General features: G+C 36.9%; 1 protein-coding gene across 1 annotated transcript in view; it reads left to right on the top strand.

Annotated features, from left to right (window-relative positions):
- Positions 1-21: 21 nt before the first annotated feature.
- Positions 22-24549, top strand: part of KCNT2 (potassium channel, subfamily T, member 2) — a gene marked incomplete at its 3' end in the record, with an annotated part of 110137 nt that continues 85609 nt past the window's right edge. Inside the window, exon 1 of the mRNA XM_008942165.1 lies at positions 22-116. Within this exon, the coding sequence (XP_008940413.1) occupies positions 22-116 (95 nt within the window). The remainder of the gene's footprint in view (positions 117-24549) is intronic.

The following is a 24549-nucleotide window of genomic DNA, read 5'->3' as shown; positions in this document are numbered from 1 at the left end:
TGCGGCGCTCCCCCGGGCAGCATGGTGGACCTGGACAGCGAGGTGCCCCCGCTGCCCCCGCGGTACCGGTTCCGGGACCTGCTGCTGGGCGACCAGGGCTGGCAGAGCGACGAGAGGTGAGTGCGCGTGACCCCGGCCCGCCTCCGGGAACAGGGTCTGCGGGCCCCGTAGTAACGATCTGTTGCGGTGAAGCGGCAGCAGAGCAGAAGCGTCTGGAGATGCACGGCGGCGTGGTGTGTTGGTTCTAACTCAGCATCGTTACGTTCTCAGATCCTTTCACTCTGCAGCCAGAAACTTTGATTTTAACGCTCCTTACGTCCTTTAGATTTTCTCTACTTCCCTAAGGAAAGATGGATTCTCATGGATGGGTAATCACAAGACCATGCAGATATATGACTAATTATTACCATTTCTTGGGAGAACGTTGAAGCAGTTAAGTGATGTTAGACATCGTTTTGATGTGATGTTCAGTTACAAAACGCTAAATGACATCTTGAGATGGTCACAAAAACTGAATGCTCTTGGTTGGAAATGACAGCACTGTAACTACATGATGGAGAGAGTTAGAGTATGTTTATCAAAGCAGGATTTTATAGTTTAGAAAAATAAGTAAACTAAGTATATTCTGTATTTGTAACTTCTGACTGCAGTATTCTTTGAGATTTTAGGAGATGTAGATCTTAGCATCCGATACCTCCATTTTAATCTCTACTGGAATAGGAAAAAACCCCGCAACCTTTCTTATTTTATCAACTTTATTTACTTAACTAGAGTTTTAATGACTAAAATAAAATATTCTTCATATACCCTTTTGGACCACTGTGTGGCTTTATGCTTTTCCCACTCTAGTTTAAACTTCGGTGGATCACGTCCCTGATACCAGTTGCTTGACTTGGACTTCATAAAAGTTACCTCCTATGGATGAAGCATGATCTGGTCTCAAGCAGAAAATAGTGTAGAAGCAACTGCAGGAACCACAGCATCCATTTAGCTGCAGAAATTTCTATTTTGAGTCTATGTGCGCTTAGCAGAATGAAAATAAATAATCCTTAAAAAAATGCTGGTAGCAGAATTATAGTGTAACAGTATTATAGAGCATGGTTATTGTTGGAAAATTATAGCAAAGCACTAGTGGAAAATGAATGGTTATTTAATTATTTCATTAATATTCACACAATCATTGCAAGAAAAATCTCTGGCACATCTGAAATATAAAATACAAACCCGGGACTGAAAATGGCTCATGGAAATGGCTTTCTAGATCTTCAGATATCATCCTGGGCTGGGGCTGGATACAGCTGCACTGCAGCAGGAAGGATGTGCAGTTGTTTTCCAGCAGTGCAGTCAGAATTGTGGCTTACATGAGGCTGGGATAGCTGCGATCTTTCCTCCAGCTCTGCAAGTTGCTGTGGCAGTCTCTTTTGATACTAGCTCTCCAGCAACTGAGGAAAGCCCATTCTTCAAAAATCTTGAGTGTTATCTTTTGTTTCTTCACCTTACAATAGGGTACTTTCTGTATGCCCCGATTCTTTTTATTTTTCTGTACTGGAGGATAACACTGATATATTAATCCAATCCGATGTTGCTGGTATTTTGCTACTATCCATTGTATAAAAAGCATACATATGCTGCATAGAGATAATGTCAAGTGGGATGTCTAGGACATCAAGTGTACTTTGAGGAACTACTCAATGAGAAAGGCTGCAGACCTGTGGGGACCCTGAGATCAGCTACTTATTAGTTACTCGTGATTTGTAGTACACAAGTAAGTTTGTGTTATTTTCAGTTGTTTGCTTTTTTTTCTTTGCGCCCTATGTAAGTGGTTCAGGTTTGGTTTTGCTGAAGTGCATGTTTTGTATTCTGTTCTGATTCTAAGGTGCAATATAGATACTGCCAAAGGTGCTGCTTGTAACCCCTTCAGCTCAAGGGACATTAACTATGAATGGAATATCTGAACACCAAAATACAGCTGAAGTAACCTTGTAGTATGGCTACACAGTGGCAAGCAACCAAGTGACAGTTAATTCTAGGAGGTTATTTGCCCTTGGCAGAGATGCTGGAAATGACTTTCTGCCTATTTCTAGTTCACTGCAACTTCATTCCACTTGCTTTCAACTCTGTCAGTCCACCAAGATTTCCACTACAGGTTTTCCATCTGTGTGGTTTGGAAATTTCAGGTCTGCTACAGGCTGAACTCTTTGTCTTCTGTCTCAGTCCCCTTCTCTTTTTGATCTTCCCAGTCTGTTCCTCCTTGAGGTCGCTCTTTTCTCCTTCCATTCTGGCCCTTCTGGAAAGATGCTCACTTTTTGCTAGCTGAGATGCATATGGTCCATCTCTGTCTTTTCAGATGCTTTTTGATTCTTCAAATTGGAGAGGAGATGGAATTACTTCTCTTATCTGCCACAAACCACTCAGGATTCCCTGTCATCAAAGCACAGTTTTGATAGCATAGTTTGCCAATAAGTCATATGGTAGTATTTAATAATAAACATGATTGAAATGATGTTGTTTTTTTTTTTTTTTTTTTTCCCTGAAAGATGTATTTCTGACGTAAACATAGTACCCAGTTTTGAAACCTTACTGAGAACATTTCCCTGGGAGGAAAGTTAGATCAGCTATTTCTTCTAGAAGATGACATTCATTTTTAAAATGCACATATGCTAAAATGCTTAGGTGCATGTAGCAAGGACTCTGATTCAGGAATTCTGTTCTTATATCTGTACCTGTTTTGGAGACAGATTTCTAGTCTTCATTTTTTTTCATGAGGACTTTTTTAGTGGAGATTCACTCAGGCTTCTTTTTCTTTTTGGATATCCAGCTCATGGACAGTTTCTTACCTATACTTCTCCAGTACAGTAACATCCATCTAATTGCTGTTGCATTTCTTGCCCAGAAAAATAATTCTGCTTGCATGGCTTAGACTACTAACCAGCTTTGCAGTTGGCTTCAGTAACAGATGGGTTCTGGGCTGTAACATTCTGCAAACCACCAAATTGGATTGTATATTATTTTTCATAAAAGAAGTTGCTGTGTGCATAAGAATGTGGTGAATCTTTGCAAATGCATTTGCTCAGTAAATAAATTGTTTTGAACAATTTATTAATATTCTTGAACTTACTGAGTGACTTTTCCTGAAAAAAAAAAAAAATTGGAATATTTAAGCCAGTTTTAGTTTTTGAAGGGTTTCAAAGCACGTGGTTCCCTTCGAAAACTGCAGAAAAGAAGCTTGATGCTTACAGTACACACATTTTACACTAATATTTAAATATTAATTTACTGAGATAACTCTGAGTAAAAACTCACTTGTTTTCCTGTTACTGTATAAAATGTTTTAAAATTGCCTGGCTCCATCTGGAAAGCCTCTGCAGGACAGCATGTAAAAGATTGGCCCAGTAACTTGGGCGTATGTGTGTGTCAAGTGAGTAAGTTCTGTGGCAGGTAGGGGAGTGTACCAGATTTCTTCTGGCCATATAAATATGCCAGTCACTGGGCTGAGGGCAAAGGAAAGATTGAGTCATTGACTTTTTCAGTAAGCTTGTAAAAATAGCTAATATCCCTTTGTGAATTGCACATACTGCTTGCGTTGCTAAAAGTGTCTGAAACTGAATTAAACTGTTCTGATTTGCTGGGTAGTCTGAGATGTTTCTTGACCATCCTAATACAATTTGTCTTTCAGTTTGGCTGCTGGGGAAGGGAGCAGAAATAAAGAGGGAACTAAATGATTAATACAAGTTACCTGCTAATTCAGTGAGGTTTCACTAGCTTGTGAATGTAACAGTAAATTATGTAATAAAACATTTCACAAACCTACTGATCATAAATCCTTAGTCTTACCAGCTGTGTTGAAGAGCAACACAAATAAAAGTAGAAAATATCCAACCTAGTGAAGATCTGACATGTTTGAAGCTAGTAAATAATTTGCCTCAGAGGAAGGGAGAAAAGAGCCTATTTTAGATTCCCATGTAAGCTCTGAAAAGGTACAGTGAAGAAGTTATTCACAAAAAATGGTTTCTTGTGTACAGGTATAGTTACCATGTACTTCAGGACAGCCAAACCACAGGACACTAGAGATGTAAAGAAAATATTCTAAATTAAAAATAAAAAAGCATTGATGTTCTGTCAATATTGCTGCTTTAAATAGTCAATATTGTTGCTGATTTAAGCAGTGTGTTGGGCTTTCTTTGGACCTTGCACACTAAGGTAAATTTTATCCATGCTGGATATTTCTAGCGATATTAAGGGACCATGAAGTACACATTCTGGTGTTGAATTGCTGCACTAATACAGTCTGTTGTATGAACAAGTCATTCAGCAAGCATGAATATCTGTTTTATAATCCTATCTCATTCTACTTCCTGTTGAAATTTAGCACTGTATAGAGAGCTTATATGTTCTAGGAAAAAAATCACAATTACTGTGCCACTTAAATCACTTACAACAAATGGAACAGAAAGAACAAAAAATTAGCATAGAAACCAGATACATTTTCCAACCTCCAACCTCAAAGCATCAGACCTCGTAACTTTCTATGTGCTGTTGCAATAAGTATTTACGATTTCACAGTAACGGAACAAAAATTTAGTTTCCAATTGTGTATTTTTTTTTCTTTTCTGTGTAACAATACATTAACTAGTACTGGAAGTACATTTCAAATCCTGCTTCTGCATTGAGATGAAAATTTGAATCATTTTGCTACAATATATACTTCATGGTGAAACTGTAGAGCTAAGTTTTACCTTTGTGCAAGAACTCTTTTTACACTGGTTATACTTAAAGGATTAAATTAAAATCAGCTTTCCGTTCTGGTGTGCTTACTGCCTAAATGAACATTGCCACCTATCTGGAGAAGGAAGGAGATCCTGATAATACAGAACACCTCCACACATCACTTGGGCAATTGTGTACTGCTGGCTGTCATGTTGACTGGTGAATTCCAAGGAACAACTCCTTACTGTAAACCTCGGAAGGCACTTCAACAGTCATTTGTCACAGGGTGAATTAGTGAGTAAAGCCCTCCCTTTGCCTTTCTTTTTGGAAATCACCTGAGATTATTAAACTAAAAGGGGGATAAAAAGCCCACACATTTCTGAATCAAGTGGTTTAAAATATCTGAGTCTAGATTCAACTTTCACAAAAATTCTATTATAATTTCCTGAAAAGAAAATTCTGTTATGGCTTCATCAAAATGATCCTCTTTCTTTCAAGAAATGCTTTAGTCAATATGGCCTCGTCATCATAGAAATGCGTTAACTCCTAGGAGTTCTTCCACTTAACAGAAGCTACAAAACAAAAGCACTTAAGGAAATGTTATGAAATTTATCTTGATTTGCCCTTGTAAGTAAATTTTCAAAATAAATAAATGTGATTTAGAAGCCTCAATTCTATTTTAAAAGCTTGATTTTGGTTGAAACTCCTTGAGGTCTTAACAGTCTAATTCACTAAGAAATCAAGTGTTTTCATATCACCGGTGAGACCTTTGCACAGTAGTAGTTGTAAAGTTTGAATTGCTCTAAACCTGGAAAAAAAATTGCAGCATGTACAGGCTCAGCCCTTTTTTACAGTGCAAACCCACTTGGTATTGTTTCTTTGACCCTTTTTTTTTTTTTAATTAACATTTGTAAGACCAGTACATCGGGTATACCAAGAGCTGAGTTTCACTTCTGTGGCAGATTTAGCAGTACAGATCCACATAAGTAAGCTGTTAATGTATCTCTGTACACACCTTCCTTCTGAACTGATTTTAGGACTGAGTCTCTATTATAAATGAAAGAGGGAATCAGTTTACTTGTGTGAAAGGAAGTAATGCTTTGTAGAAGGCAATTCTGTCAGCCTAATGCTGAATTCTGTTTTAGCATCATTCTCCCAACAACAATGGAAGCAAAAATGCATTGTTTCTATATTCCACTTAAACACAGCACACACTGGAACTGGGAGGGGGGATGTGAAGAGAGAAGAGAAACACTTGAGCGCTGTTATAACTGTAGCTGTCTGAGGAGGACTTTGGTAGTATGGCTCGGCAAAAGTTTTCTAGTGAAGCAAAGGTTTGACTGTCCCAGCTTAAAAACTCCCACAGGTCAAGTAGTCTTTCTCCTCTGGGGCAACATGATGCACTATTTGTAAATGTGCTTGATACTTCAATAATTACTTAATCATACACTTATTACTCTAAAGCTCTTATTTTTCCATCTACAACTTGATACATGCTACTTTACATCTGGCAAATGCTGTAATACTCCGTAGGGAACTGAAGCAGTTCTTTCCCAGATGGTTTCTCTCTTAATTTTATGATTATTATTCTATCACAGCCAATAATTGTGATTATTTATTTTATAGCAGTCAACTTCTGTGCTGCACTGTATGCATTAGTCTCAGAACAGCTCTTTTAAAACAAATGGTAACATTGATTCATATTCTCTCTCTTGTATCCTGTAACAAAGAAATAGATCACTTGAAGCTTCAGACTTTTCTGATGCTCCAAAATACGTACTGTGAAATAAATCTGCCAAACATTTCATTACCACACGTGCATTTTCATAGAATCATAGAATCCTTTAGGTTGGAGGAGACCTTTAAGATCATCAAGTCCAACCATCAAGCCACCACTACTAAGTCCTCTGCAAAAACAGAATCAGAATCTGTCAAAGTGAACTTTCATACTGCATCCCGATACGTACAGTATGCCCAAATACTTGTAGTAATTCACTGAGTGCTTTAAAAATGAATTCTTCATGTATTTTTCAAGTAAATGAACAAGTTGAATCCTTCGTGGAGGCCTGCACACCATCATCCCCTAATCTCTATGTCATTGGAGAGAATGTAATTCAAAAACTGTAAGTGTTCTGCAGCGTAGAAGATTTGGTACAGAATGCCTTAAAACAGATGTTAAAGATTTCAGCCTCCCCCATGCAATCATCTCCTAATTATGTTAGCCGTCAACTTCCTGGTGGGAAGTAGCAGTAAAACAGAAACAGTCATTAAGAGACAAAAAGTAGTGTTTATACTCGCAGATAAAAACAGTGATATTATTATTTACTCGGAATTATCTCATGAGGGACAAATCCTGCCTCCACTTGCAGAGCTATCTCTTGAGGAGTACTCTGATTTGTGGTGGGAAGCAGGTTGCTAAACCTGACACTCTTGTGCTTGAGTTGCTGAGTGTGAAGGTGTGGTAGATGGGGAGGGAAGGCTTTGGGTGAAGATCAGCGCAAGTTCTCTACCGAGTTAGCAAAAAGAAGAAAGCCGCCTACCTCTCTGGCTGGGTCTCACAAGTCTCCAGCTGGCTTTAGCCATCCAGAACTGCATGGCTAGCAGCTAGCAAAAGGGTCATAGGCCTGGCAGGGGCCATTACACCCTTTGAGCAACAGTCCTTGTTGTGGATTAGCTGTGCCAGGAGAGTCTGAGCCTGCTTCCTAGATTGTGTACCCCGAGTCAAACCACTGGCTTTTTGCAAAGCAAAGGGTTTGCCCTTCAGCTTTTTATGATGTTAAAGTTAATAGGATTTACTGTACTTCAAGTAGCTTTAAGTTACAGAGCTCCTTCAGAGTATAGTGTTAAAATATTTAATAAGAAGTAAACGCTATAAAACAGTCTCACTCTTTTATTGTTCTAAATAGCCAAAAATATTCTAGAGGTTTTGTGTTTATCTCACTTTGTTTTGTTTTGCCCTTGTGAGTAGAGAAAAACTGCAACACAGGTAACAGCAGTGTTACCAAACCAAATCTGAAACAAATACAGATGGGAAAAACAACGACCTCAGTTGCAAATGGAAACTGGTTAAATTTGCTCCTTATGTGACAGCACCTGTTAATAGACAACATTCCCTGACTCTGGAATGGGATTTAGTTTCCCACCTTCACACCAAATTTAAAAGAAGCACTGGTTAGGTATCACTGTTGTCCTGTAATTCTCACCCTCAGGCACAGCCAGATATCACAGAGATGGTCTGGAGGCTGAGCTCTATATTTAGCTGCGTGTTAGCTTTTGAAAAGCAAGCAAGCTTGGTTTTCATTGTGTACAACAATCTAGCATTTGATCACTTGTTCGAAGGTGTTCAATCAAACACATAACTTTTTAAAAGGCATTTTTGTAGATAATAATTACTGTTATGTTCTCTCAGTAGTCATTCAAAAAAAGATAACACAAAGGGTGGAACAAAACATTCTGTTTTGTGCAGTTGTTGATTAGTCAAACAGGTTTTATAAAGACGATCAAAATCGAAGTAAATCTTTCAAGAGTATCATAAAACTGAAGCTTATGTCACAATCATCTGTCGTTCCAGATATCACGTATCTCACTGATATTAAGGAATTAATTTACAAGCTGTATTCAAACAATGACCCATGTGATCATTTATTTTTGTACTGAGATTGACCACAGATTGCATGAAAATTACAATTTAGCTAAAATGATACAAACAACATTCCGAATGCACTGAATTGATTTTAAAGGCTTTATTAGTTTTTGCTTCCCATTTTTCCTCTTACTTGGCTGTTCACAGATCATAGTCTGAGTCCAGGAAAAAAAAATAAAAGTTAAATCGGTGCTGATGTTATGAATCCATTTCATTCAATTAATTGTGGCAGTTACTGTTTGTGAGTAACTCAACTGGTCATTCAGAGCGTTGGGATTTTAGTGTGATGTTTGGCACAGTATTGCATGTGGTGGGAAGAACAAGATTAACTGCTTGAAATACTTCACAGTGTAGAGGAAATAGCTGAAGGGGTACAAGAGAGGCAACTTCCACGAGCCTTTAACAGGCAGTCTTCTGACACATACCATAGGCTAGTCTGAGACTGATGTGGAAGACCTCACATTTTCTTTCTTAATTTCAGACAAAAGTGAGATGCTGGAAGAGAACTTTTATCAAAATTATGAGGTGAAAGTCTCCTTCCAAGGCAGAGATGACTGGAGTTTTGGAGAGAAGGAAGAGCTGGATGTACTGCTGCGTACTGTGTTCTTGTATTGCCCTAGACATTTGACATTTAGTAATCAGACTTCCTAATACCCATACAGCCCGTCCAGTCCGTAACACAGATCTCTCCTCATTGTATCCCTGTATTCTGCCTAAGTCTGGTGAGCATTAAGATATGTCTAACAAAGATCTTAACAGAACAAGATGACAAAACAATACCTGTTACCAACAGAGTTAGCTGAAGAGGTCTTAAATAATTCGCCTCTCAACAAAGCCATCGAACTCTGAAGTTTCCTCATTCATTAGGGAAGTCATCTTTAAGGAAAGAAAATACTGTTTACATTGAACAGGCCAATTTTTTGAAGGTACCTGCTAAATGTTTTTTTTAAACACACGAAGCAAGTTTGTAATAATTATTTTGAAAAATTAAATGCTGGGCATACTATTCTACCAGCCATAATAATGATGAGCACCATTTCACTTCACAGAGTACTGAGATTTTAGGTACTTTTTAACGTGGATAGAGGTGGCAGAATTAAACTTTTAAAATATTAGGAAAATGGATATTCTAAATTTTTCTTAATGTAATGAAAAGTCAATTAAAACCATGCCTTATGATTAATCAGGAAGTGTAATAGCTCACTCTGAGTAAGGAGACAGAGAATTATATGGAGTCCGTAATTATATGTCCCCTGTTAGCTGTGGAGAGAACGTTATGACAGGTGACATTCTAGAGATAGTAATGGCTTTTAAAGTACTTGTTCTATTATGTGCTCAGAGTTCTTGAATTTTTGCTACTCATTGATTAGACATTTACAATTTGTATTAAAATTTTGTAAATTTTTAAAATGTGAAAGAAGAGTCATATCCTGTGGTTGTATTGTGCAGCAAGCCGTGTTTGTAATTCAACACCACTGTTGGATATATTACAATGTATACGTATGTTAAGATGCAAGTATTACTTCAGAAGTCCCACGTATTTTATCCTCCACCTGGATGGCACCATTGGAGCCAGAAATAAATACTAGATAAATAAATAAATAAATACTAGAGAATGAAAATAGCTAAATTTCAATGCACAGTTCTTTTAGGAAGTGTCATCAGCAGGAAGTATCATCAGCACTCTTCTGCTGTTGATTTGGTACAGCAAATGGGGTCTGTGACAACCTTTCGTCTGTGGGAAGCGTCAGGCGAGACACCTGCCATCAGCATTGAGCTTCTGCTTGGTGCCTTTTCCTCAGTCTTTGCCTGAATCCTCCTCCTCTTCATATTTGTCTGTTAAATCTTCACCTTTGTCCTTTCTGTAATCGTTACACATGTGACCATGGGAGACTGGACGGATATAGAGCTCCCATAATTTCAGGGAAATTGTAGTAATCTCAGGTTCAGCTCTAGACTTACTTCTTAGAGTTGCTGGCATTCTTATGGCAGCTTTTGGGGTATTGTGCAAGTGTTTCCGGATGGCAAGTCTGGACTGTTTCAATATGTAATTTTAAAAAAAGAACAGCCACTCCTTTCTGTAAAGTCACCCTGGTTCTGAGCATGTGTAGAGAACATGTGCAATATTTTTTTTTTTCTTTTTCACACTTCAGTTATATATGGAATTTCAGATATGTTCTTTCTAGGCTTGTTAAAGTGTCTGTGGGAAGTTCCTGACAAAGTGAATTTGACTTTTTGCTATTTTTTTCCTTTCCGATCAGGCATGGTTCCTATAATTCCTTATCCTGTAATTAACAAGTATTGCTAATCTAAGTAAAGATGCAGGCAAGTGGGGAATTGAGCAGAGTACAGAAAAAAAAAAATGAATGAAACATTTAAACTAGCTTTATTTATTGGTTTGGATGTCATATTCTTGCATCCTACCTAACTGCATAGTACTTCTATCAGTATCAGGAAAAAAGTAGCAAGCAGAAAAAATAAGTGTTTATTCAAGAGAAATTTAATTTAAATGTTCTGATGTAAATGTTACTCCATGGTTCAGTGTGTTTTGTGACAATGATCAGTACACATTTTTGGAATACAATCCAAAAAGTAATGTTGTAATATTTTTGGTTGCTAAAAAGCCTAAAAATAGTAAATCCAGTATAATTATCTTTAAGAGTACTGTTATTAACTAGTGATATTTCTCCTTTGGGAATACTGCTGGCTGTGACTAGAGTCAGGAAAGAGCAATAAAAACTAGACTTAATTGTGTATTGTTGTGGAGGTTTTTTCCCTCATAATTAGAGTGCATATAAAGGTGAGGAATGATCAGAATTCGCTAAATATTTGAGATGAAGAGGACTATGTGCCATTACCACACAACTTGGTTAGTAAATTTCCATAATGACTTTCAGTAACGTCACTCAAAAGAAGTGAAGAAAAGCTAAATTATTATACTGAATAGTGGTTTGATGATAATTAGCACAAACCTTGATTTTAATTGGAAATTTAATCTCTTCAAAGCTGAAAAACCTTTTTGAAGTACTTTTCTGTTTCTCTGATCAAGTAAAGATTCACAGTCCAAAAAGTTCTATATTAGTTTTCACTTTAGATCCTAAGACAAAAAGATTTCAGGATTTATACCCTATTGTAAAACCTAACATTTATAACCTGTAAAAGGTGTTGTTCCTTAGAAATTAGACACAAATGGAAAAATCCACAAACACCAACTCCATTCTGTATTTGCCATGCTCTCCTCACAATCAATCCTTCTCCTCCAACAGATAGAGGGTTGAGACTGTTGTGGAGGCGAAACACCAATGTTTTATCCGTCAGGTTGCCACGCTACCTTAAGTGGATTTGTACAAATTCTGATCTGTGCAGCACGACTGTAGGAAACTACATCAGTATTCTACAACATTGTTTTGGCCAATTGCATTCCCTGTGTATCATTAAGTATTCATCAAAATACCTTAAAAACACTAAATCTACAGGAAGAAATTTAGCCAAAGAGTGTTCTGATAGTTGTGGAGAAAATGGGCCACGCACATGACCCACAGCTGCTTTTTAAGTAACTTACAGAGAGATTTTAACCTTTTTACATTTAATATAACCTTTTACAAGTAGTGATGTTTATTTCAGTGGAAATATTTATCGGTCTTAATCTGAGTAGATGAGTTTATTTTCCATTGAAGAGAAAACATACCAAGCAATACAGTATTGAGCTTTATTAACAACTTTACCTGTTGCATCTTGACCTAATGTAACTTTTTCAAGCACCAGATATAACTGTACATGTTTTTGAATATATAGAAAACTGAAAGTTAGCTTCAATTCCCTTATCACTAAGTGCAGGCTTAATTGATAAAAAGTAAACGGAACTAATCTGAAAAAATGCCCAGTGAATTCATATGCTCATTTTTTAATGATAAAATATGAATTAATATTTTATTATTCTAAGTCTTAATTTGATAAATGACATATATGCATACATTTTCACCTCTTACAAAGTTGGGATGTATGTACAACTAAGAGTTACTGGCCCTGTTTTTTGCCTTATGTAATATAGTTTAAATGGCAATGCTAATAAATATGCCTAAATAGAGTGTTTTGGTCTTAGTGACCAGGGTTTGACAATCAAAAAATGCCCTAGAATGAGAAGTTCATGGATAAGTCATGTGCATCTGTCAGCATAATGAAAATGGTGCATTAATTTGTTGTTATTCAGTATTTTAAGAATGGACATACTTTGGGCAATTTTTAAAAATATAATTGCTCAAGTCCAACAACAAACAGATACAAAAATGTATAAGCAGATATTTGAGCACTTAGTTTTCTTGTAACCTTGGCACCGGGTCCATTTCGAGTACTCTTGCCCCTTGTCTAGGAGAATGTAAGCTGGCTAATATGGAGTATCAGAAGGCTGGGAAATTTAATTATATTACAAAGTAAAGCATGCCCAGTATTTCTTTTAATTTCATTTATTTTAAATTGGAAAGTACCTCAGGCTGAATATTACAGTGTCAAATAATGAATTGAAACTTTTAACAATTTTTTGTGTGTGTGTGAAGCTTTTATATCAGAATATAAGCATCTGGCATCAAAGTTAAGCTGGCATTTAAAGTAGGCAGCATTTAGGTAGCTAAGAGGAAGTTTTGCTCTTAGGAACATTACAAGAAAGAGCTCTCACAAATTACTACTATAGCTCTCTAGAGTAGTAATATATAGCTCTCTAACCATACACAGAAGATCTAAATCTTCCTCTGACATCTGACAGATTTTGATAAGATGTTAAACAGGTAAACATAAAAAAATAAAATTAGTGTCAAGTTGATATTCAGAATAAAAAAAAATAGTCATATGTGTTTGAAGTCAATTTACTAACTCATTGAATGTCTGGTGATTTTCAAAGGCGTCGAAGAGAAAAACTAGAGTATTACAGAAAATCTAACATTGGTATTTGATGATCTCACCCAGAATATGGTAGCATAAATAGGATTGGTTAGTAAATGCTGAAATGACATAAATAGAGTAGCAACACTATTTAACAGTATATTTGAATATATCTGAGATAATACTTATTCATTTCCAATGGAGAAATAGTTCAACAGAGTCAACTGGAATAAAGTTACTCAATTGGTAAATTATATTAACTGTCTTTTCAACTGTGTGGAATTGCAAAAAAAAGGCTTCTGGAAAAAACAAAACCAAAAACTCCAAGCAGATTGGTTTATTTAATCTCAGAGTCTAGACCAAATTCAGGCTAGAGCTTTATCAACAGATTTCCCCAAAGCAGTTGTTATTTTGTGGCTTCATTAATGATAAGAATCTGGACCATTTCAAAGACATTTTACACTCAGTCATTTTAATTGAGGCTGTTTCCTTCACATCAGTGACTATAATGTATATTTCACAAATTTCTGAATCACACGAGCTTGGAAACTTCGTATTTTCTTTTATTAAAAAAAACTTAACCTCAATTTTCATTGCACAAAAAATCCTAAGAGTGGATGCAGTAAAATGTTAGAAAACTTGAGATTGAGAAGTTATTAAAGTAGACTAATTTCCTTATAATAAATGGATGAAAACTGAAAAGTGAGCACACATGAAAGTTGTTACATTTGCTTTTGCCTTATGAGATATGAAGATGGAATCTTAGCCCACAGTGAGGCAAACAGCAACAATATCATTTAATGATGACGATATATGCATATGGGGTAAAAGTAAATGGGTCTTCTATACAGTAGTAATAATTGTTTACTTCTCCATTCCCATTCCCATCCTTCTGAGTACTTATTGTGCTAAGACCATTGTTTACTGTAACAGTTAATGTAATGAAATTATTTATCTTTTGTATATTTAGTTATAAATTCTTAATAGGAAAGTCTAAGTTTTTTCTGTGTGTTCCATTTGTCTCAGTAAAGTAATGCTCTCACGTAGTGGAATTCTTAATGTTCTGGTTAGAAAAAACTAAAATGCAATATGCTAGTCTTGAAATATTTACAGAATCAGGATCTTAATAAAACTTTATTCAGCTGAACTGAACAGCTGATGTTTAGCCTGTGTTTCTTTGTTTAACTGAAGTATTTGTTTGGCAATCTTTTGATCACTTTTCCCTCCTGCTGACATGAGTATGTTTATATTATCGCTTGCATGTCAGCTGTGTATTATGTCACAGAAGCATGCACACAGCAGAGAAATAAGAGATAATCATTAACAATCTTGTTCTGCAGCTACATTATCTGAACACCTAATACACGTACCTAGAAATACGCAGTGTTCTTACAGATTTTTTCAACTGTTTTCCTCCCCTTTGCCAAAGTAGCTTGTTCTACACCTGAAGGGTATTATGCCTGTCCCGTTTGACTACAAATTGTTTTTATCTCCTCTGTGACTACATGCACTGAAGTCAGAGTCTGGTTAGTAAATGCTGATGAGCACATTTTTACCTAAATGACTGATACAGTCACACCATAGGAAGAGAGTTGAAGTATATGGATTTATAGTTCCTTTGTGTTACAACTGAATATAGGTACACAAGTTGCAAACTACTTACTCTTTGCTGTCGGTTATTTTAGTGTTCTTATTGTCTGGGTTCAAGGCAAATATTAATTTTGTTTTGCATAGTCTTCTTTGCTATGTCTGCAAGATGTTACGTGCCTTTTCTACTAAGATTGTCTCTTTTCTACCTAAAGGAATGCTGTATGCTTCTTGATGAAAAAAGATTTTGTACTGTTTTATTCTTCAGGTTGTTACCTTTCTGTTCAGTAAGTTCTTTTCAAGCTGATTTATTATATAAAAAATGTACAAAAACAAACAAAAAGTTGGTGTATTTCCTGTAGCCATAATAGGATTTTTACTGTACATTCTTTCCAAACAAAAATGTCTTCTGTGAGGATAGGCACACACTTTCTATCAACCCTGTTTATTTACTTTTTGGGTTGTTTACTTCTTTTCCTTCTTATAAGCTTTTGATCTTTTACCTTCAGTATCAATCTCCAGAGAACCTTTTCAAATGCCTTATAAAAATTTAAGTACATGATGTTCACTTCAGACTTCCCCCTTATCTATCTCTTCCAATTATCTCATAATGGAGCAGAGTGCTACAGCTCATACTCTATTTATAATCTGTCATTTGCTTCATTCTTAGTTTGTTCCCAGGCTAAATCCAACTTGTAGGTCTTGGGATGGGTGCAGTTTATTGTTTTTCATCTCTTTTTGATGTGCTAACCCGTACTTACCTTTTTATTATACCTAATGTAAATTTAAGAATATTTTTGTTTGCCTTTTATCATTTTTTTAATTTGCTGCTATTTTTCACTCTTACCTCTAATACTGTGGTTACAGATTATGTCAATTCAGCATCTGGCATTGTAGCCTAGTCTCCATGCCTGGAATATAAAAAACTAAGCAGAATTATTATATTAATTGAATAACTTTAACCATACATCTCAGACTACTGTACCCATTCATGTTGTTCACATCCAATTAGGAATTGTATGGACATATTTGTGCTAAGACACTAAGCATTATCTCCTGTCTGTTTAGAATATTAAGGTGCTCTCCAACTTAAGTGGCTACAGAATTGGATCCTTGAGACTCTCGTATTTAAAATTTTTTTAAAGACAAAGGAGTTCATCAAGAGAAAAATGGTAGGAACAAAAGAGCACTGGAAGAAAAACATTGTGATAGGCAAATTTTGAACTCCATACTTGGTATTTTTATTATTGATTGTATTTTGATCAATCCAGAGACCTTGGATATATGTCAGACCATTGTAGAAAAGCATTGTAGGGAAGCAGAGCAGCATACAATTCTTATTTCAAAAAGAATGTGGCAGAAGTCAAGCAATGTGCAGCAAGTAGATGGAGCACAGGACCAGGATGCACAGCTCAAACGTCAATCAAACAATGAAGGATTCAGGGTACTGAACTCTCCCTAATCCTGAAGACATACAAAAGACGCGAGAGGCACTTTTGGAAAGAAGAACATCTGAAGACAGTAAACATGAAAATGGAAGAATGACTGAAGGAAAAATAGAGAAGGTTACAGGAGTGTATGGAACATAGCCTTTGTCTAGGCAGAGCAGTGGCTTAATAACCTTCATGTTCAGGTATGTGTTTGTGTTGTAGAGTAGGACAGGGGATTCAGCTCATGACTGTGGGTAACTACTACATCTCCAGAATCAGTTTAGCACAAAAAAGATGACCGATAAAAGCCTCCACAGTATTTTGGGAATACTGTGTTTATGCATCTTCTTCCTTGTACTTCTTTCAAACAGTTCTGACTATGCCTGTAAAAAGATCAAGCTTGATTTTACGAACACTACAAATGGAAATAGGGAACGGAATTGCTGGGGTCTGAACCCCGAGCCCCCGAATTAAGGTTGACATATAGGTGATTCCCACAGCCCTTCATAAAGAGGTGGTGAGTTTGCCTTATAGCTTCCCCCCAGGGTGCAGACGGCCCTGCAGGGAGAGCCATAAGGGAAATGAGCCCCAGGGGTCCCGCATTGAGTTGACAAAGGTCAGGTGTCTGCTTGGGAGTAAAAGCTGGGACCACTTGCAGGGAGTCAGGAGAGTGCCTGTGGAGTGCACTCCACAGAGCTTCCTGGTTCAGGGCAGACCTCCTGACTCTCCCTGGAGCTGGGCCCTGGTCTGCTTAAGACCTTTGCGAACGTGGGTGGATCGGGTGAGAGTCACTATGTGGTCACCTTTTTCTTATGTGTTCAGCTTGCTGGTCTGGCTGTTTCCCATGCCAACTGTGGGCAACCTCGGGTCTCTGTTTGTACCACCTGTTGTGGGCCGAGTTACGTCCTTTGTGAGATCGTTGGGGGTAGCGTCAATTATGTACCAGCTGATTGATCTGTTTGTACCCCCAGTGATCATTCATGGAATGTCCTTGTCTACAATACAGTCTGTGTATTGGTTCATCTTCCTGCTGGTGGTGGTATCATTTTTGTTGGGCCTGGTCATTGGCAGAACAGTAACTATATCGTGCTTTATTTTAGTAAGCTAGAAGGGTATAACGCAGTTTTCAGTTGGCTGTGTAAATTTGTACAGCTGAAAGTTAAGACTGTAAATTTTCTAACTCCCATTGTTAAAAGAGTGAAAGCTTTTACGATATTTTTTTGCCACTCATATTTGGTTTTGCTTAATTAGTTTTCATCTAAAATTGAAGAGTATCTGCACTGAGGCAGATTATTTAGTCTGCTATTTAGCAGATTGAACTGTTCTGTTTGGTCAGTTATCTAGCAGAGAGTGGTAAGTGGTAAGAAGAAATATGTAAAAGCACATTAAGTAACATACTGTTGCTTATTCCAGTACAGCCTCATTCTGTTATACTCTCCTTTCTGACTTTCTCCTCGATCAACACTCATCCCATTCCCATATCTTTTCCTATTTTGTTCTTACCATGAATATAGTTATTACTGAAACAAATAACATTGGCCTAATGATACCAAAGTGCTCCTGATGCTGTGTTCTGAAGTGCTAAAATGTGCTCTGGAACTTCTGTATTAGTTAACATTTAAAAAATGTTATTAGATAGCCTAATACAGGCAGGGTGATTAATGAAAGGTTGCAGAGAAACATCTGTACTGTCAGAGAGAATTACCTTGTATTTGTGAAATGGACTTTGACTGGATGATTATTAGCATGATCAAGTAAACAAGTGCTATGTTCTGCCTAAACTACCCCTGCAGGAGCTCTAACATACAAATAGTGACAGATATATGATATTTTCATAATCCACTTGGAAATATTTTGGCACTTTAAGAACACTGTTTAGGGATTTGGCCTTTAAAAACACTGTCTCAGTTCAGGGAATTAATTTTGAAAATAAGAGAATAACATTTGGCCATATTTGAAGGAGACAAAAATGAACCGAATAGTTTTTGAAATGCAGTTAATAAATATATAAATTTGCCAGTTGCAAAAATTCTAAATGTGTGTAATAGAACTATACAGCTGTTACTACTGTATTATGAATAGCATAGATGTTTTGCAGAATCAGTGGAAGGTCTTTCCTAAAAAGCTCATTAGCTAAGGACCAGTGATGGAAGTATGTATAGCTGGCAAAAGTCCCACTGGTAGTGAATGCACAACAGTTCAGAATTGTAAATCAAAGTTTAGTTTTAAACATAGTTATGGATAACTTATTTTTCCAATAAGACTAATAGAAACATAAGCCCAGATACCTATAATCACACTTATGAATGAAATTCCATGAACATCACACCATACAATCCTAGAGTTTTTGGTTGTCGTCTCCCCCCCGCCATCCCATCATTTGCATTATCTGGGCAACTGGTCCATTAACTTTGTGACAGCAAATTTATGCTATCATAAAATCATAGGATGCTTTGGGTTGGAAGGGAGATAGTTCATAATCAGTGTAAGTCAATCAAATACTGCAGCTGCATTAAGGTCCTGCCTTTCCTACTCTCTCAGAACATTTTCTCCTGCTATGCCTCTGCATGAACCGTGATAATGACAATGATTAAGATGAATCTGATCAACTAACTGATCCAATTGAAAAATCTATCATCTCCAGAGGAAAGAATATAGATAGTCTTCAATTAGAGCAAATTCCTGGTCAGACTCGTCTGGCAATCACCCCTTTGTAAAGGTGCCATGAGCAGAGACCACCCTTGATGAGATGGCAGGTTCTCAGAGTGGTCATAAACCAACATCCTAACTTGACAATGTATCTACTGCTGCCAGCCAGCAGTAAGCACAAGTAAACATACATAAGTAAAGCCTCCTTTATGTGGTTGGCAGATAAATGATTTTGTTTACATCTAGTTAATACACAAATCTGTGCCACTGGTTTATCTGGTAAATATGCAAATCAAGTGTTGATTCATCAGTACCGATGGATTTAATAATAGTTGGCAAGAAATTGCATTGTTGAGAGCAGTGGTAAGAGCAGTGAACTACATGTTGATAAACAACTGTCTAGTTCCAAACATAAATCAAACAGCTACTGCATCTCTAAGCTAAAAGCTGCCTATATGACTTTCCTGAAAGCCAGGCATAAGCTGATAAATACCAGTTAGATGATTCAGTGAAGACACATCTGAATATTTCTCATTGATTTTTCTGCTTCGTCAGAGAGATTCCAAATCTACACTAGTAGAGGACCATGGTGAACACGTATGCATTTTCCATATTGTGTGTACCCTTGACTGTAAGTTTTTATTTTATGTGCCCTTGACTGCAAGTTCATCACTCATAAAGCACAACATTAAAGAGTTCAGCCAGTACAAACTGAAGGTGGTAGACCTGGAAGTGCAGTGTAAGCACAGCCTCACATCTTAAACACCTCTGTGTTGCCAGGCCTATGGTAGCAGCTCTTCCTCTGTGGGGCGAGTAATTGCAAGCTCAAATCAAAGCCCAAGGCTTGGGCCTCTCCTCCTTTCTGAGCTGCTATTGCCTCCACACAGGTTGCCAAGAGAAGGAAACTAAGGACCCCTTTATTCCATCAGTCACAGCCCGCTTCAAAGTCCTGGGCAGCTCCTTCTGCTGCTTGCCCCATTGTATGCTGCTTCCCCAGGCTTTCCTGCTGCTCCCTCCAGCCTGTGCTCAGGCTTCATTGTTCTAGTTGCTGTCTGTCTCCTTTGTAACAACTGTTTCTCTCTCTTTTTTTTTTTTTTTTCTTTTTTCTTTTCTGGTGGTGTGAGTTTGTTTTTTTTAAACACACAATGGGAGAAATTTTTTTTAATTTGGCCTTTGTGGATTACTACTGCAGTAGTGTCAGACTTTTATTGAAACTCCATTGCACTATATGGCACCTGTCAGAGGTTTTAGGTATTTTTTATGAACATGCAATATCTTAAGATGCCAATTCCATGCGTATATTTATGTTTACATTGCTAGGTAAATGTGTGCATGGGTTTGCCTTCCGCATAGCATTAAACTCAGCCAGCCTTCTTCATGCTGTATAAACTGCTGTGAGAGAGTCTGCTGCACAGGGCCCCGGAGAGCAGCTTTGGCACTTACTCCACGCTCATCACATCCTTCTCTGGAGGGGATTAGGAGGTGACAAAGCAAACTGTGGTGACAGCTGGGGGTGGCAAGAGGAAGTTGTGAAGGATTAGGGATGGAAGGAAAGGTGTAAGTGGCAAGGATGGTCAGAAGGTGGAACTGAGCACTTTTCTTCCTTCATATCTCCTAAGCAGAAGAAACATTCTACAGCTTTACTGAAGGAAACAGGGAAGAGACAAGATAATCGAGGGATCAGAGGTGTATGCATCACAGGTATATAAAGGTGTAGATACAGACTGCATCTGACAGGAGACTAAAAGTAGCAACAGCTGTGTTCTGGTGGAGGTAAGGTCTAAATATTTTAAGGTTATAGTGTCTCAAGAATTTCTGTGATTACTTTCCTGTGACTTGGCAGCAAAGTCCACTAGTTTCTGAAAATGTAGTCCATACCTGGATTGCCTTTGGAGAATAGGCACGAGTGAATTGTAGATGTGTACCAAACTGTCATTGACTGGAGATTAATTTTACCCAATAAGTTTTTTTTTCTATAGCAGACATAATATTTTGGAGGGAATTGTGTGATTCAAGTTCTGAGGCATTGTGTTAGTATCACATAACAGGAAATACAGAAGGCATTTTATTAGCTTAATTTTGAAGCTGGATTTTTTAGATCCAGCAACTGCAATATGTTCAGATGTTATTTTCTCAAAGGTTAATAGTTATATACACTTCAGTTTCTTAACTGTTTTAGAGAAGTATGCTAAATTTCAGGCATTTCTCTGCCAAATAGCTGTAATAAAGACAGTTTAGTCTTGAAAGAAGCAGCTTTAAGAGATGGCAAAAAGAAAAGAACAGGTCAGTCTGAATGGGGTCAGAGAATTCAGATTGCTTGGATGTATCTTGTTGGTGGCCAATTAAAGAAGAACAGTAGGATCTTAAGTGTAAATGTACTCATTTTTAGCTTAACAAGACACTTGGAAAGTCCTCCATGTTTGAAGGACAAATGCAATGTTTTCTGAAACTTCAGGCTATTCTAATTCACTTTATGCTTCTTATAATTTTTTTTCTTAGAATTTTTGGTGAAGATGGCTTTATTTTTGCTATTTTTTACTGCTGAACTCTGTGGGAAGCTGTTAAACAACTAAGATTCATATTATCATCCCCATACAGTTATTCAAAAAGCAATTATAACTCAGGATAGCGAAATATGAGAAGAATACAGCTCCCAAAATGGAGGACACAAGATAGATCACATCCTAGCAGGTCAGTGTGATACAAAAGGCAGCATAATGTCTTGCACACTAACTGTAGTTGTTAATGAAATAAATTTAAGGCTACAAAGACTTTGGAAGTTTCAGACATTCTGTTTTAATTGGGTCAGAAAACTGAAGCAGTACCAAAATTCAAATGAAAATAAAACTATTCTTTAGGTTGAATAAATGCATTTTCTTTGTATTTAAAGAACAATAAAGGAAATAGAAAATATGATTACCTTCTTGAACAAAACAATTTTTAGAGGAAAAACAGAAACTTGTGATTTTGACATGACATGTTGACATTTCTATCTTAGAACTCAGAACATTCAATTTCTGAAACTTCCTTCCTTATGAAATGTTAATCAGTGAGTAAGACTCTTTACACAGATCATGTAAATTCATCTTTTTACACTGGTTGCTGCAGTTTGAGACAGTCTTTCAAAAGCTTCTATTCCCTTTTGGGTAGGTGCAGCTAATAATTCCCTATAATTTACTATGTCTTTGGTAGAAGTGTACCAAAACCCCAAATTTTGTTTTGGAAAAACCCTAAAACTTCAAAATTTGTTCTTCTGACTGTATATAAACATGCTTTGCATTTTTCCAAGAAAACACTGAATAAATTATTGGTTATAATTGAAGATTACCAAGTATAATGTGATTAATACAGTAAAAAAAAAAGAAACCGAAGCAGAACCAAAGAGGTCAGCAAGCAGAAGTAATCATAAAGCAAGACTGTAACAATAAAAAGCTCTGGAATTTTATTAGAGAAAAATCAATGTATATGCTCTTCTGCATCTCACACTGGCCTGCCAGTTTTATGTAAAAAACATAGGATAATTGAAATAGCAAGAAAATTGCTTTCATTCTGGGAGGAAAAAAGTAATTAAATACTTAAGCAATAGGGAAACATCAAGTTTGAATATTTTTTCTGTTTGATTATTTTACTCAATGCTAAGTGCAAAGAATCTTTTCACTTATCTAAGCAGGCATTGAATCAGGCCTACTAGGAAGCTGGGTCTGTGTTTCAGGCAACATATTAACGAGTCATATTTAAAATTATATTTTACACTTGGTCATGTGATACTTAAAAATGACAGGTTTGGATTCACCCACAAAAGTTTTTTTGTACCTTTTTTGGATTTTTTTTCTATCCATCTGCTCTTTTTTCCTTTTCCCTTCTGCTTTATTTTCAGAAAAGTAAATCTCAACTTCTTATTTTTTTAAAGTAAAATTAAACCTGAGATAAGCAATTTAATCTGTAAAGATACCACGTATGAACAGCTCTCAGCTTTATTCTACTTGTTTTTGAAAAGATGCAATCTTGAAAAATAAGAGTGAAGGAAAACATAAATTACAGAAGAGCAGTAACAGAATACTCAGATGCATTTGTCTTACAAATGAGAAGTAGGGCTTAAGTGAGTAGTGATTTGGATTTCTGTGGTAATCAGAAGTTAACTCAAGTCACTTGAAAGGAACACAGCTGAAGAAGAATGCTCAGCTTGTCCTTAAATTTAAGATCTATAGGGCTCATCCTTTCTCTCATTAAACATGAGACCTATTCACACAGAATGTTTTTTTACTGTATCCAGTAGCCCTGGACTATTATATCCACACCAAAAAAAATAAACCCAAACAAGCAAACAAAAAAGAAAATAAAACGTATTAAGTAGCTCCTATGCCTAAACAAAGATGACATGTTTCATTCACAGGTACACTTGGTTTTTTCACATGTAAGAAAGGTATGCGTACCTGTAAACTGCCAGAGCTACAGTGAGCAATGAGTCTTTCAGATATTTATTGATGTAGTAGTCTGGAGATGACAAAATCTACTAGGACAGTTTAAGGCTCCTGTTTATCTGAACACCTGTTCCTATCTTTATCTGGATAATCACCATGACAATGTCCCTCACAGTGTTTAGCTGCTTGTTTTCTAAGAGAAAAGTGTTAAATGGGGAGCATGCAGACTGAATTCAGACTTATTAAAAGAGAATCTACAGAGAAATAACATCACATGTTAAGTGTTGGAGTAAGAGTGATACAACTCCATCACTGCCATCTATCTATTTTGAACATTGAGTTGATATTTTCATACATGGTCCCCATTAAGTTTCTGATGGTCCTGAGGAAGAAATATCTTTTGAGGGTCATATAGCACTAATGGTAACAGGACCCGTATGGCTTTTATGCAGTGCTGCAGAGTTTATTTAACGGCCTTGATATTTGTGGGCTATTGTAATGTGCAATACCAGATGTAGGCTGAACACTGATCAAGTAATTCAAGAGGATAGGAAAGCCAAACATCTGAAAAGATAGAGATTATCATTTCATGACCTTGAGAAACTTTACTAATAGTAAAGTCCAGAGGTACCCATGGCCCATGTCAAGATTTTAAACACTAGGAATTCAAAAGGAAAGGAATTACATTCAGATTTAATATTAAGCTAAAAGACAGTGACAGGAGGAGGTGGATAATGAAAAAAGAGAAGTTAACAAAGGTAACACTAAATTAATGACACTTGGTGACAAGGTACCATGAAATTGTTAACAGTGACATGGAAGGAGGAATAGAGAGAAGGCTATACCTTCTGTTTTGACTGTGTTTAGCCTTAGAGGTGGTGGTTCTGTGGGAGAGAATGAGTTCTTCCTGCAAAATAAAAAGCAGAAGCAAAAATAAGAGAATGAGAGACTTTGACCAGAAGGAAGGGAAGTTTTCAAAGCAGAACAGAAAAGGAAGAAACAGAAAAGGTGAACAGATAAGGAAGAGAAACAGAGTCCTGAGTTACAATTTCAGACAGTGATAGTGTAAAGAAGAGAGATGTATTGAAAGCAAAGGTCCATGTAGGGAGTAAGAATCATAGAATCATAGGGGTTGGAAGGGACCTCGAAAGATCATCTAGTCCAACCCCCCTGCCAGAGCAGGGTCACCTAGAGTACATCACACAGGAAGGCGTCCAGGCGGGTTTTAAATGACTCC

The sequence above is a fragment of the Merops nubicus genome, unplaced genomic scaffold, assembly GCF_000691845.1.
Source record: "Merops nubicus isolate BGI_N331 unplaced genomic scaffold, ASM69184v1 scaffold18450, whole genome shotgun sequence".
Lineage (NCBI taxonomy): Eukaryota > Metazoa > Chordata > Aves > Coraciiformes > Meropidae > Merops > Merops nubicus.
The sequence above is the reverse complement of the archived record's forward strand: the minus strand, read 5'-3'. Positions and strand labels throughout refer to the sequence as shown.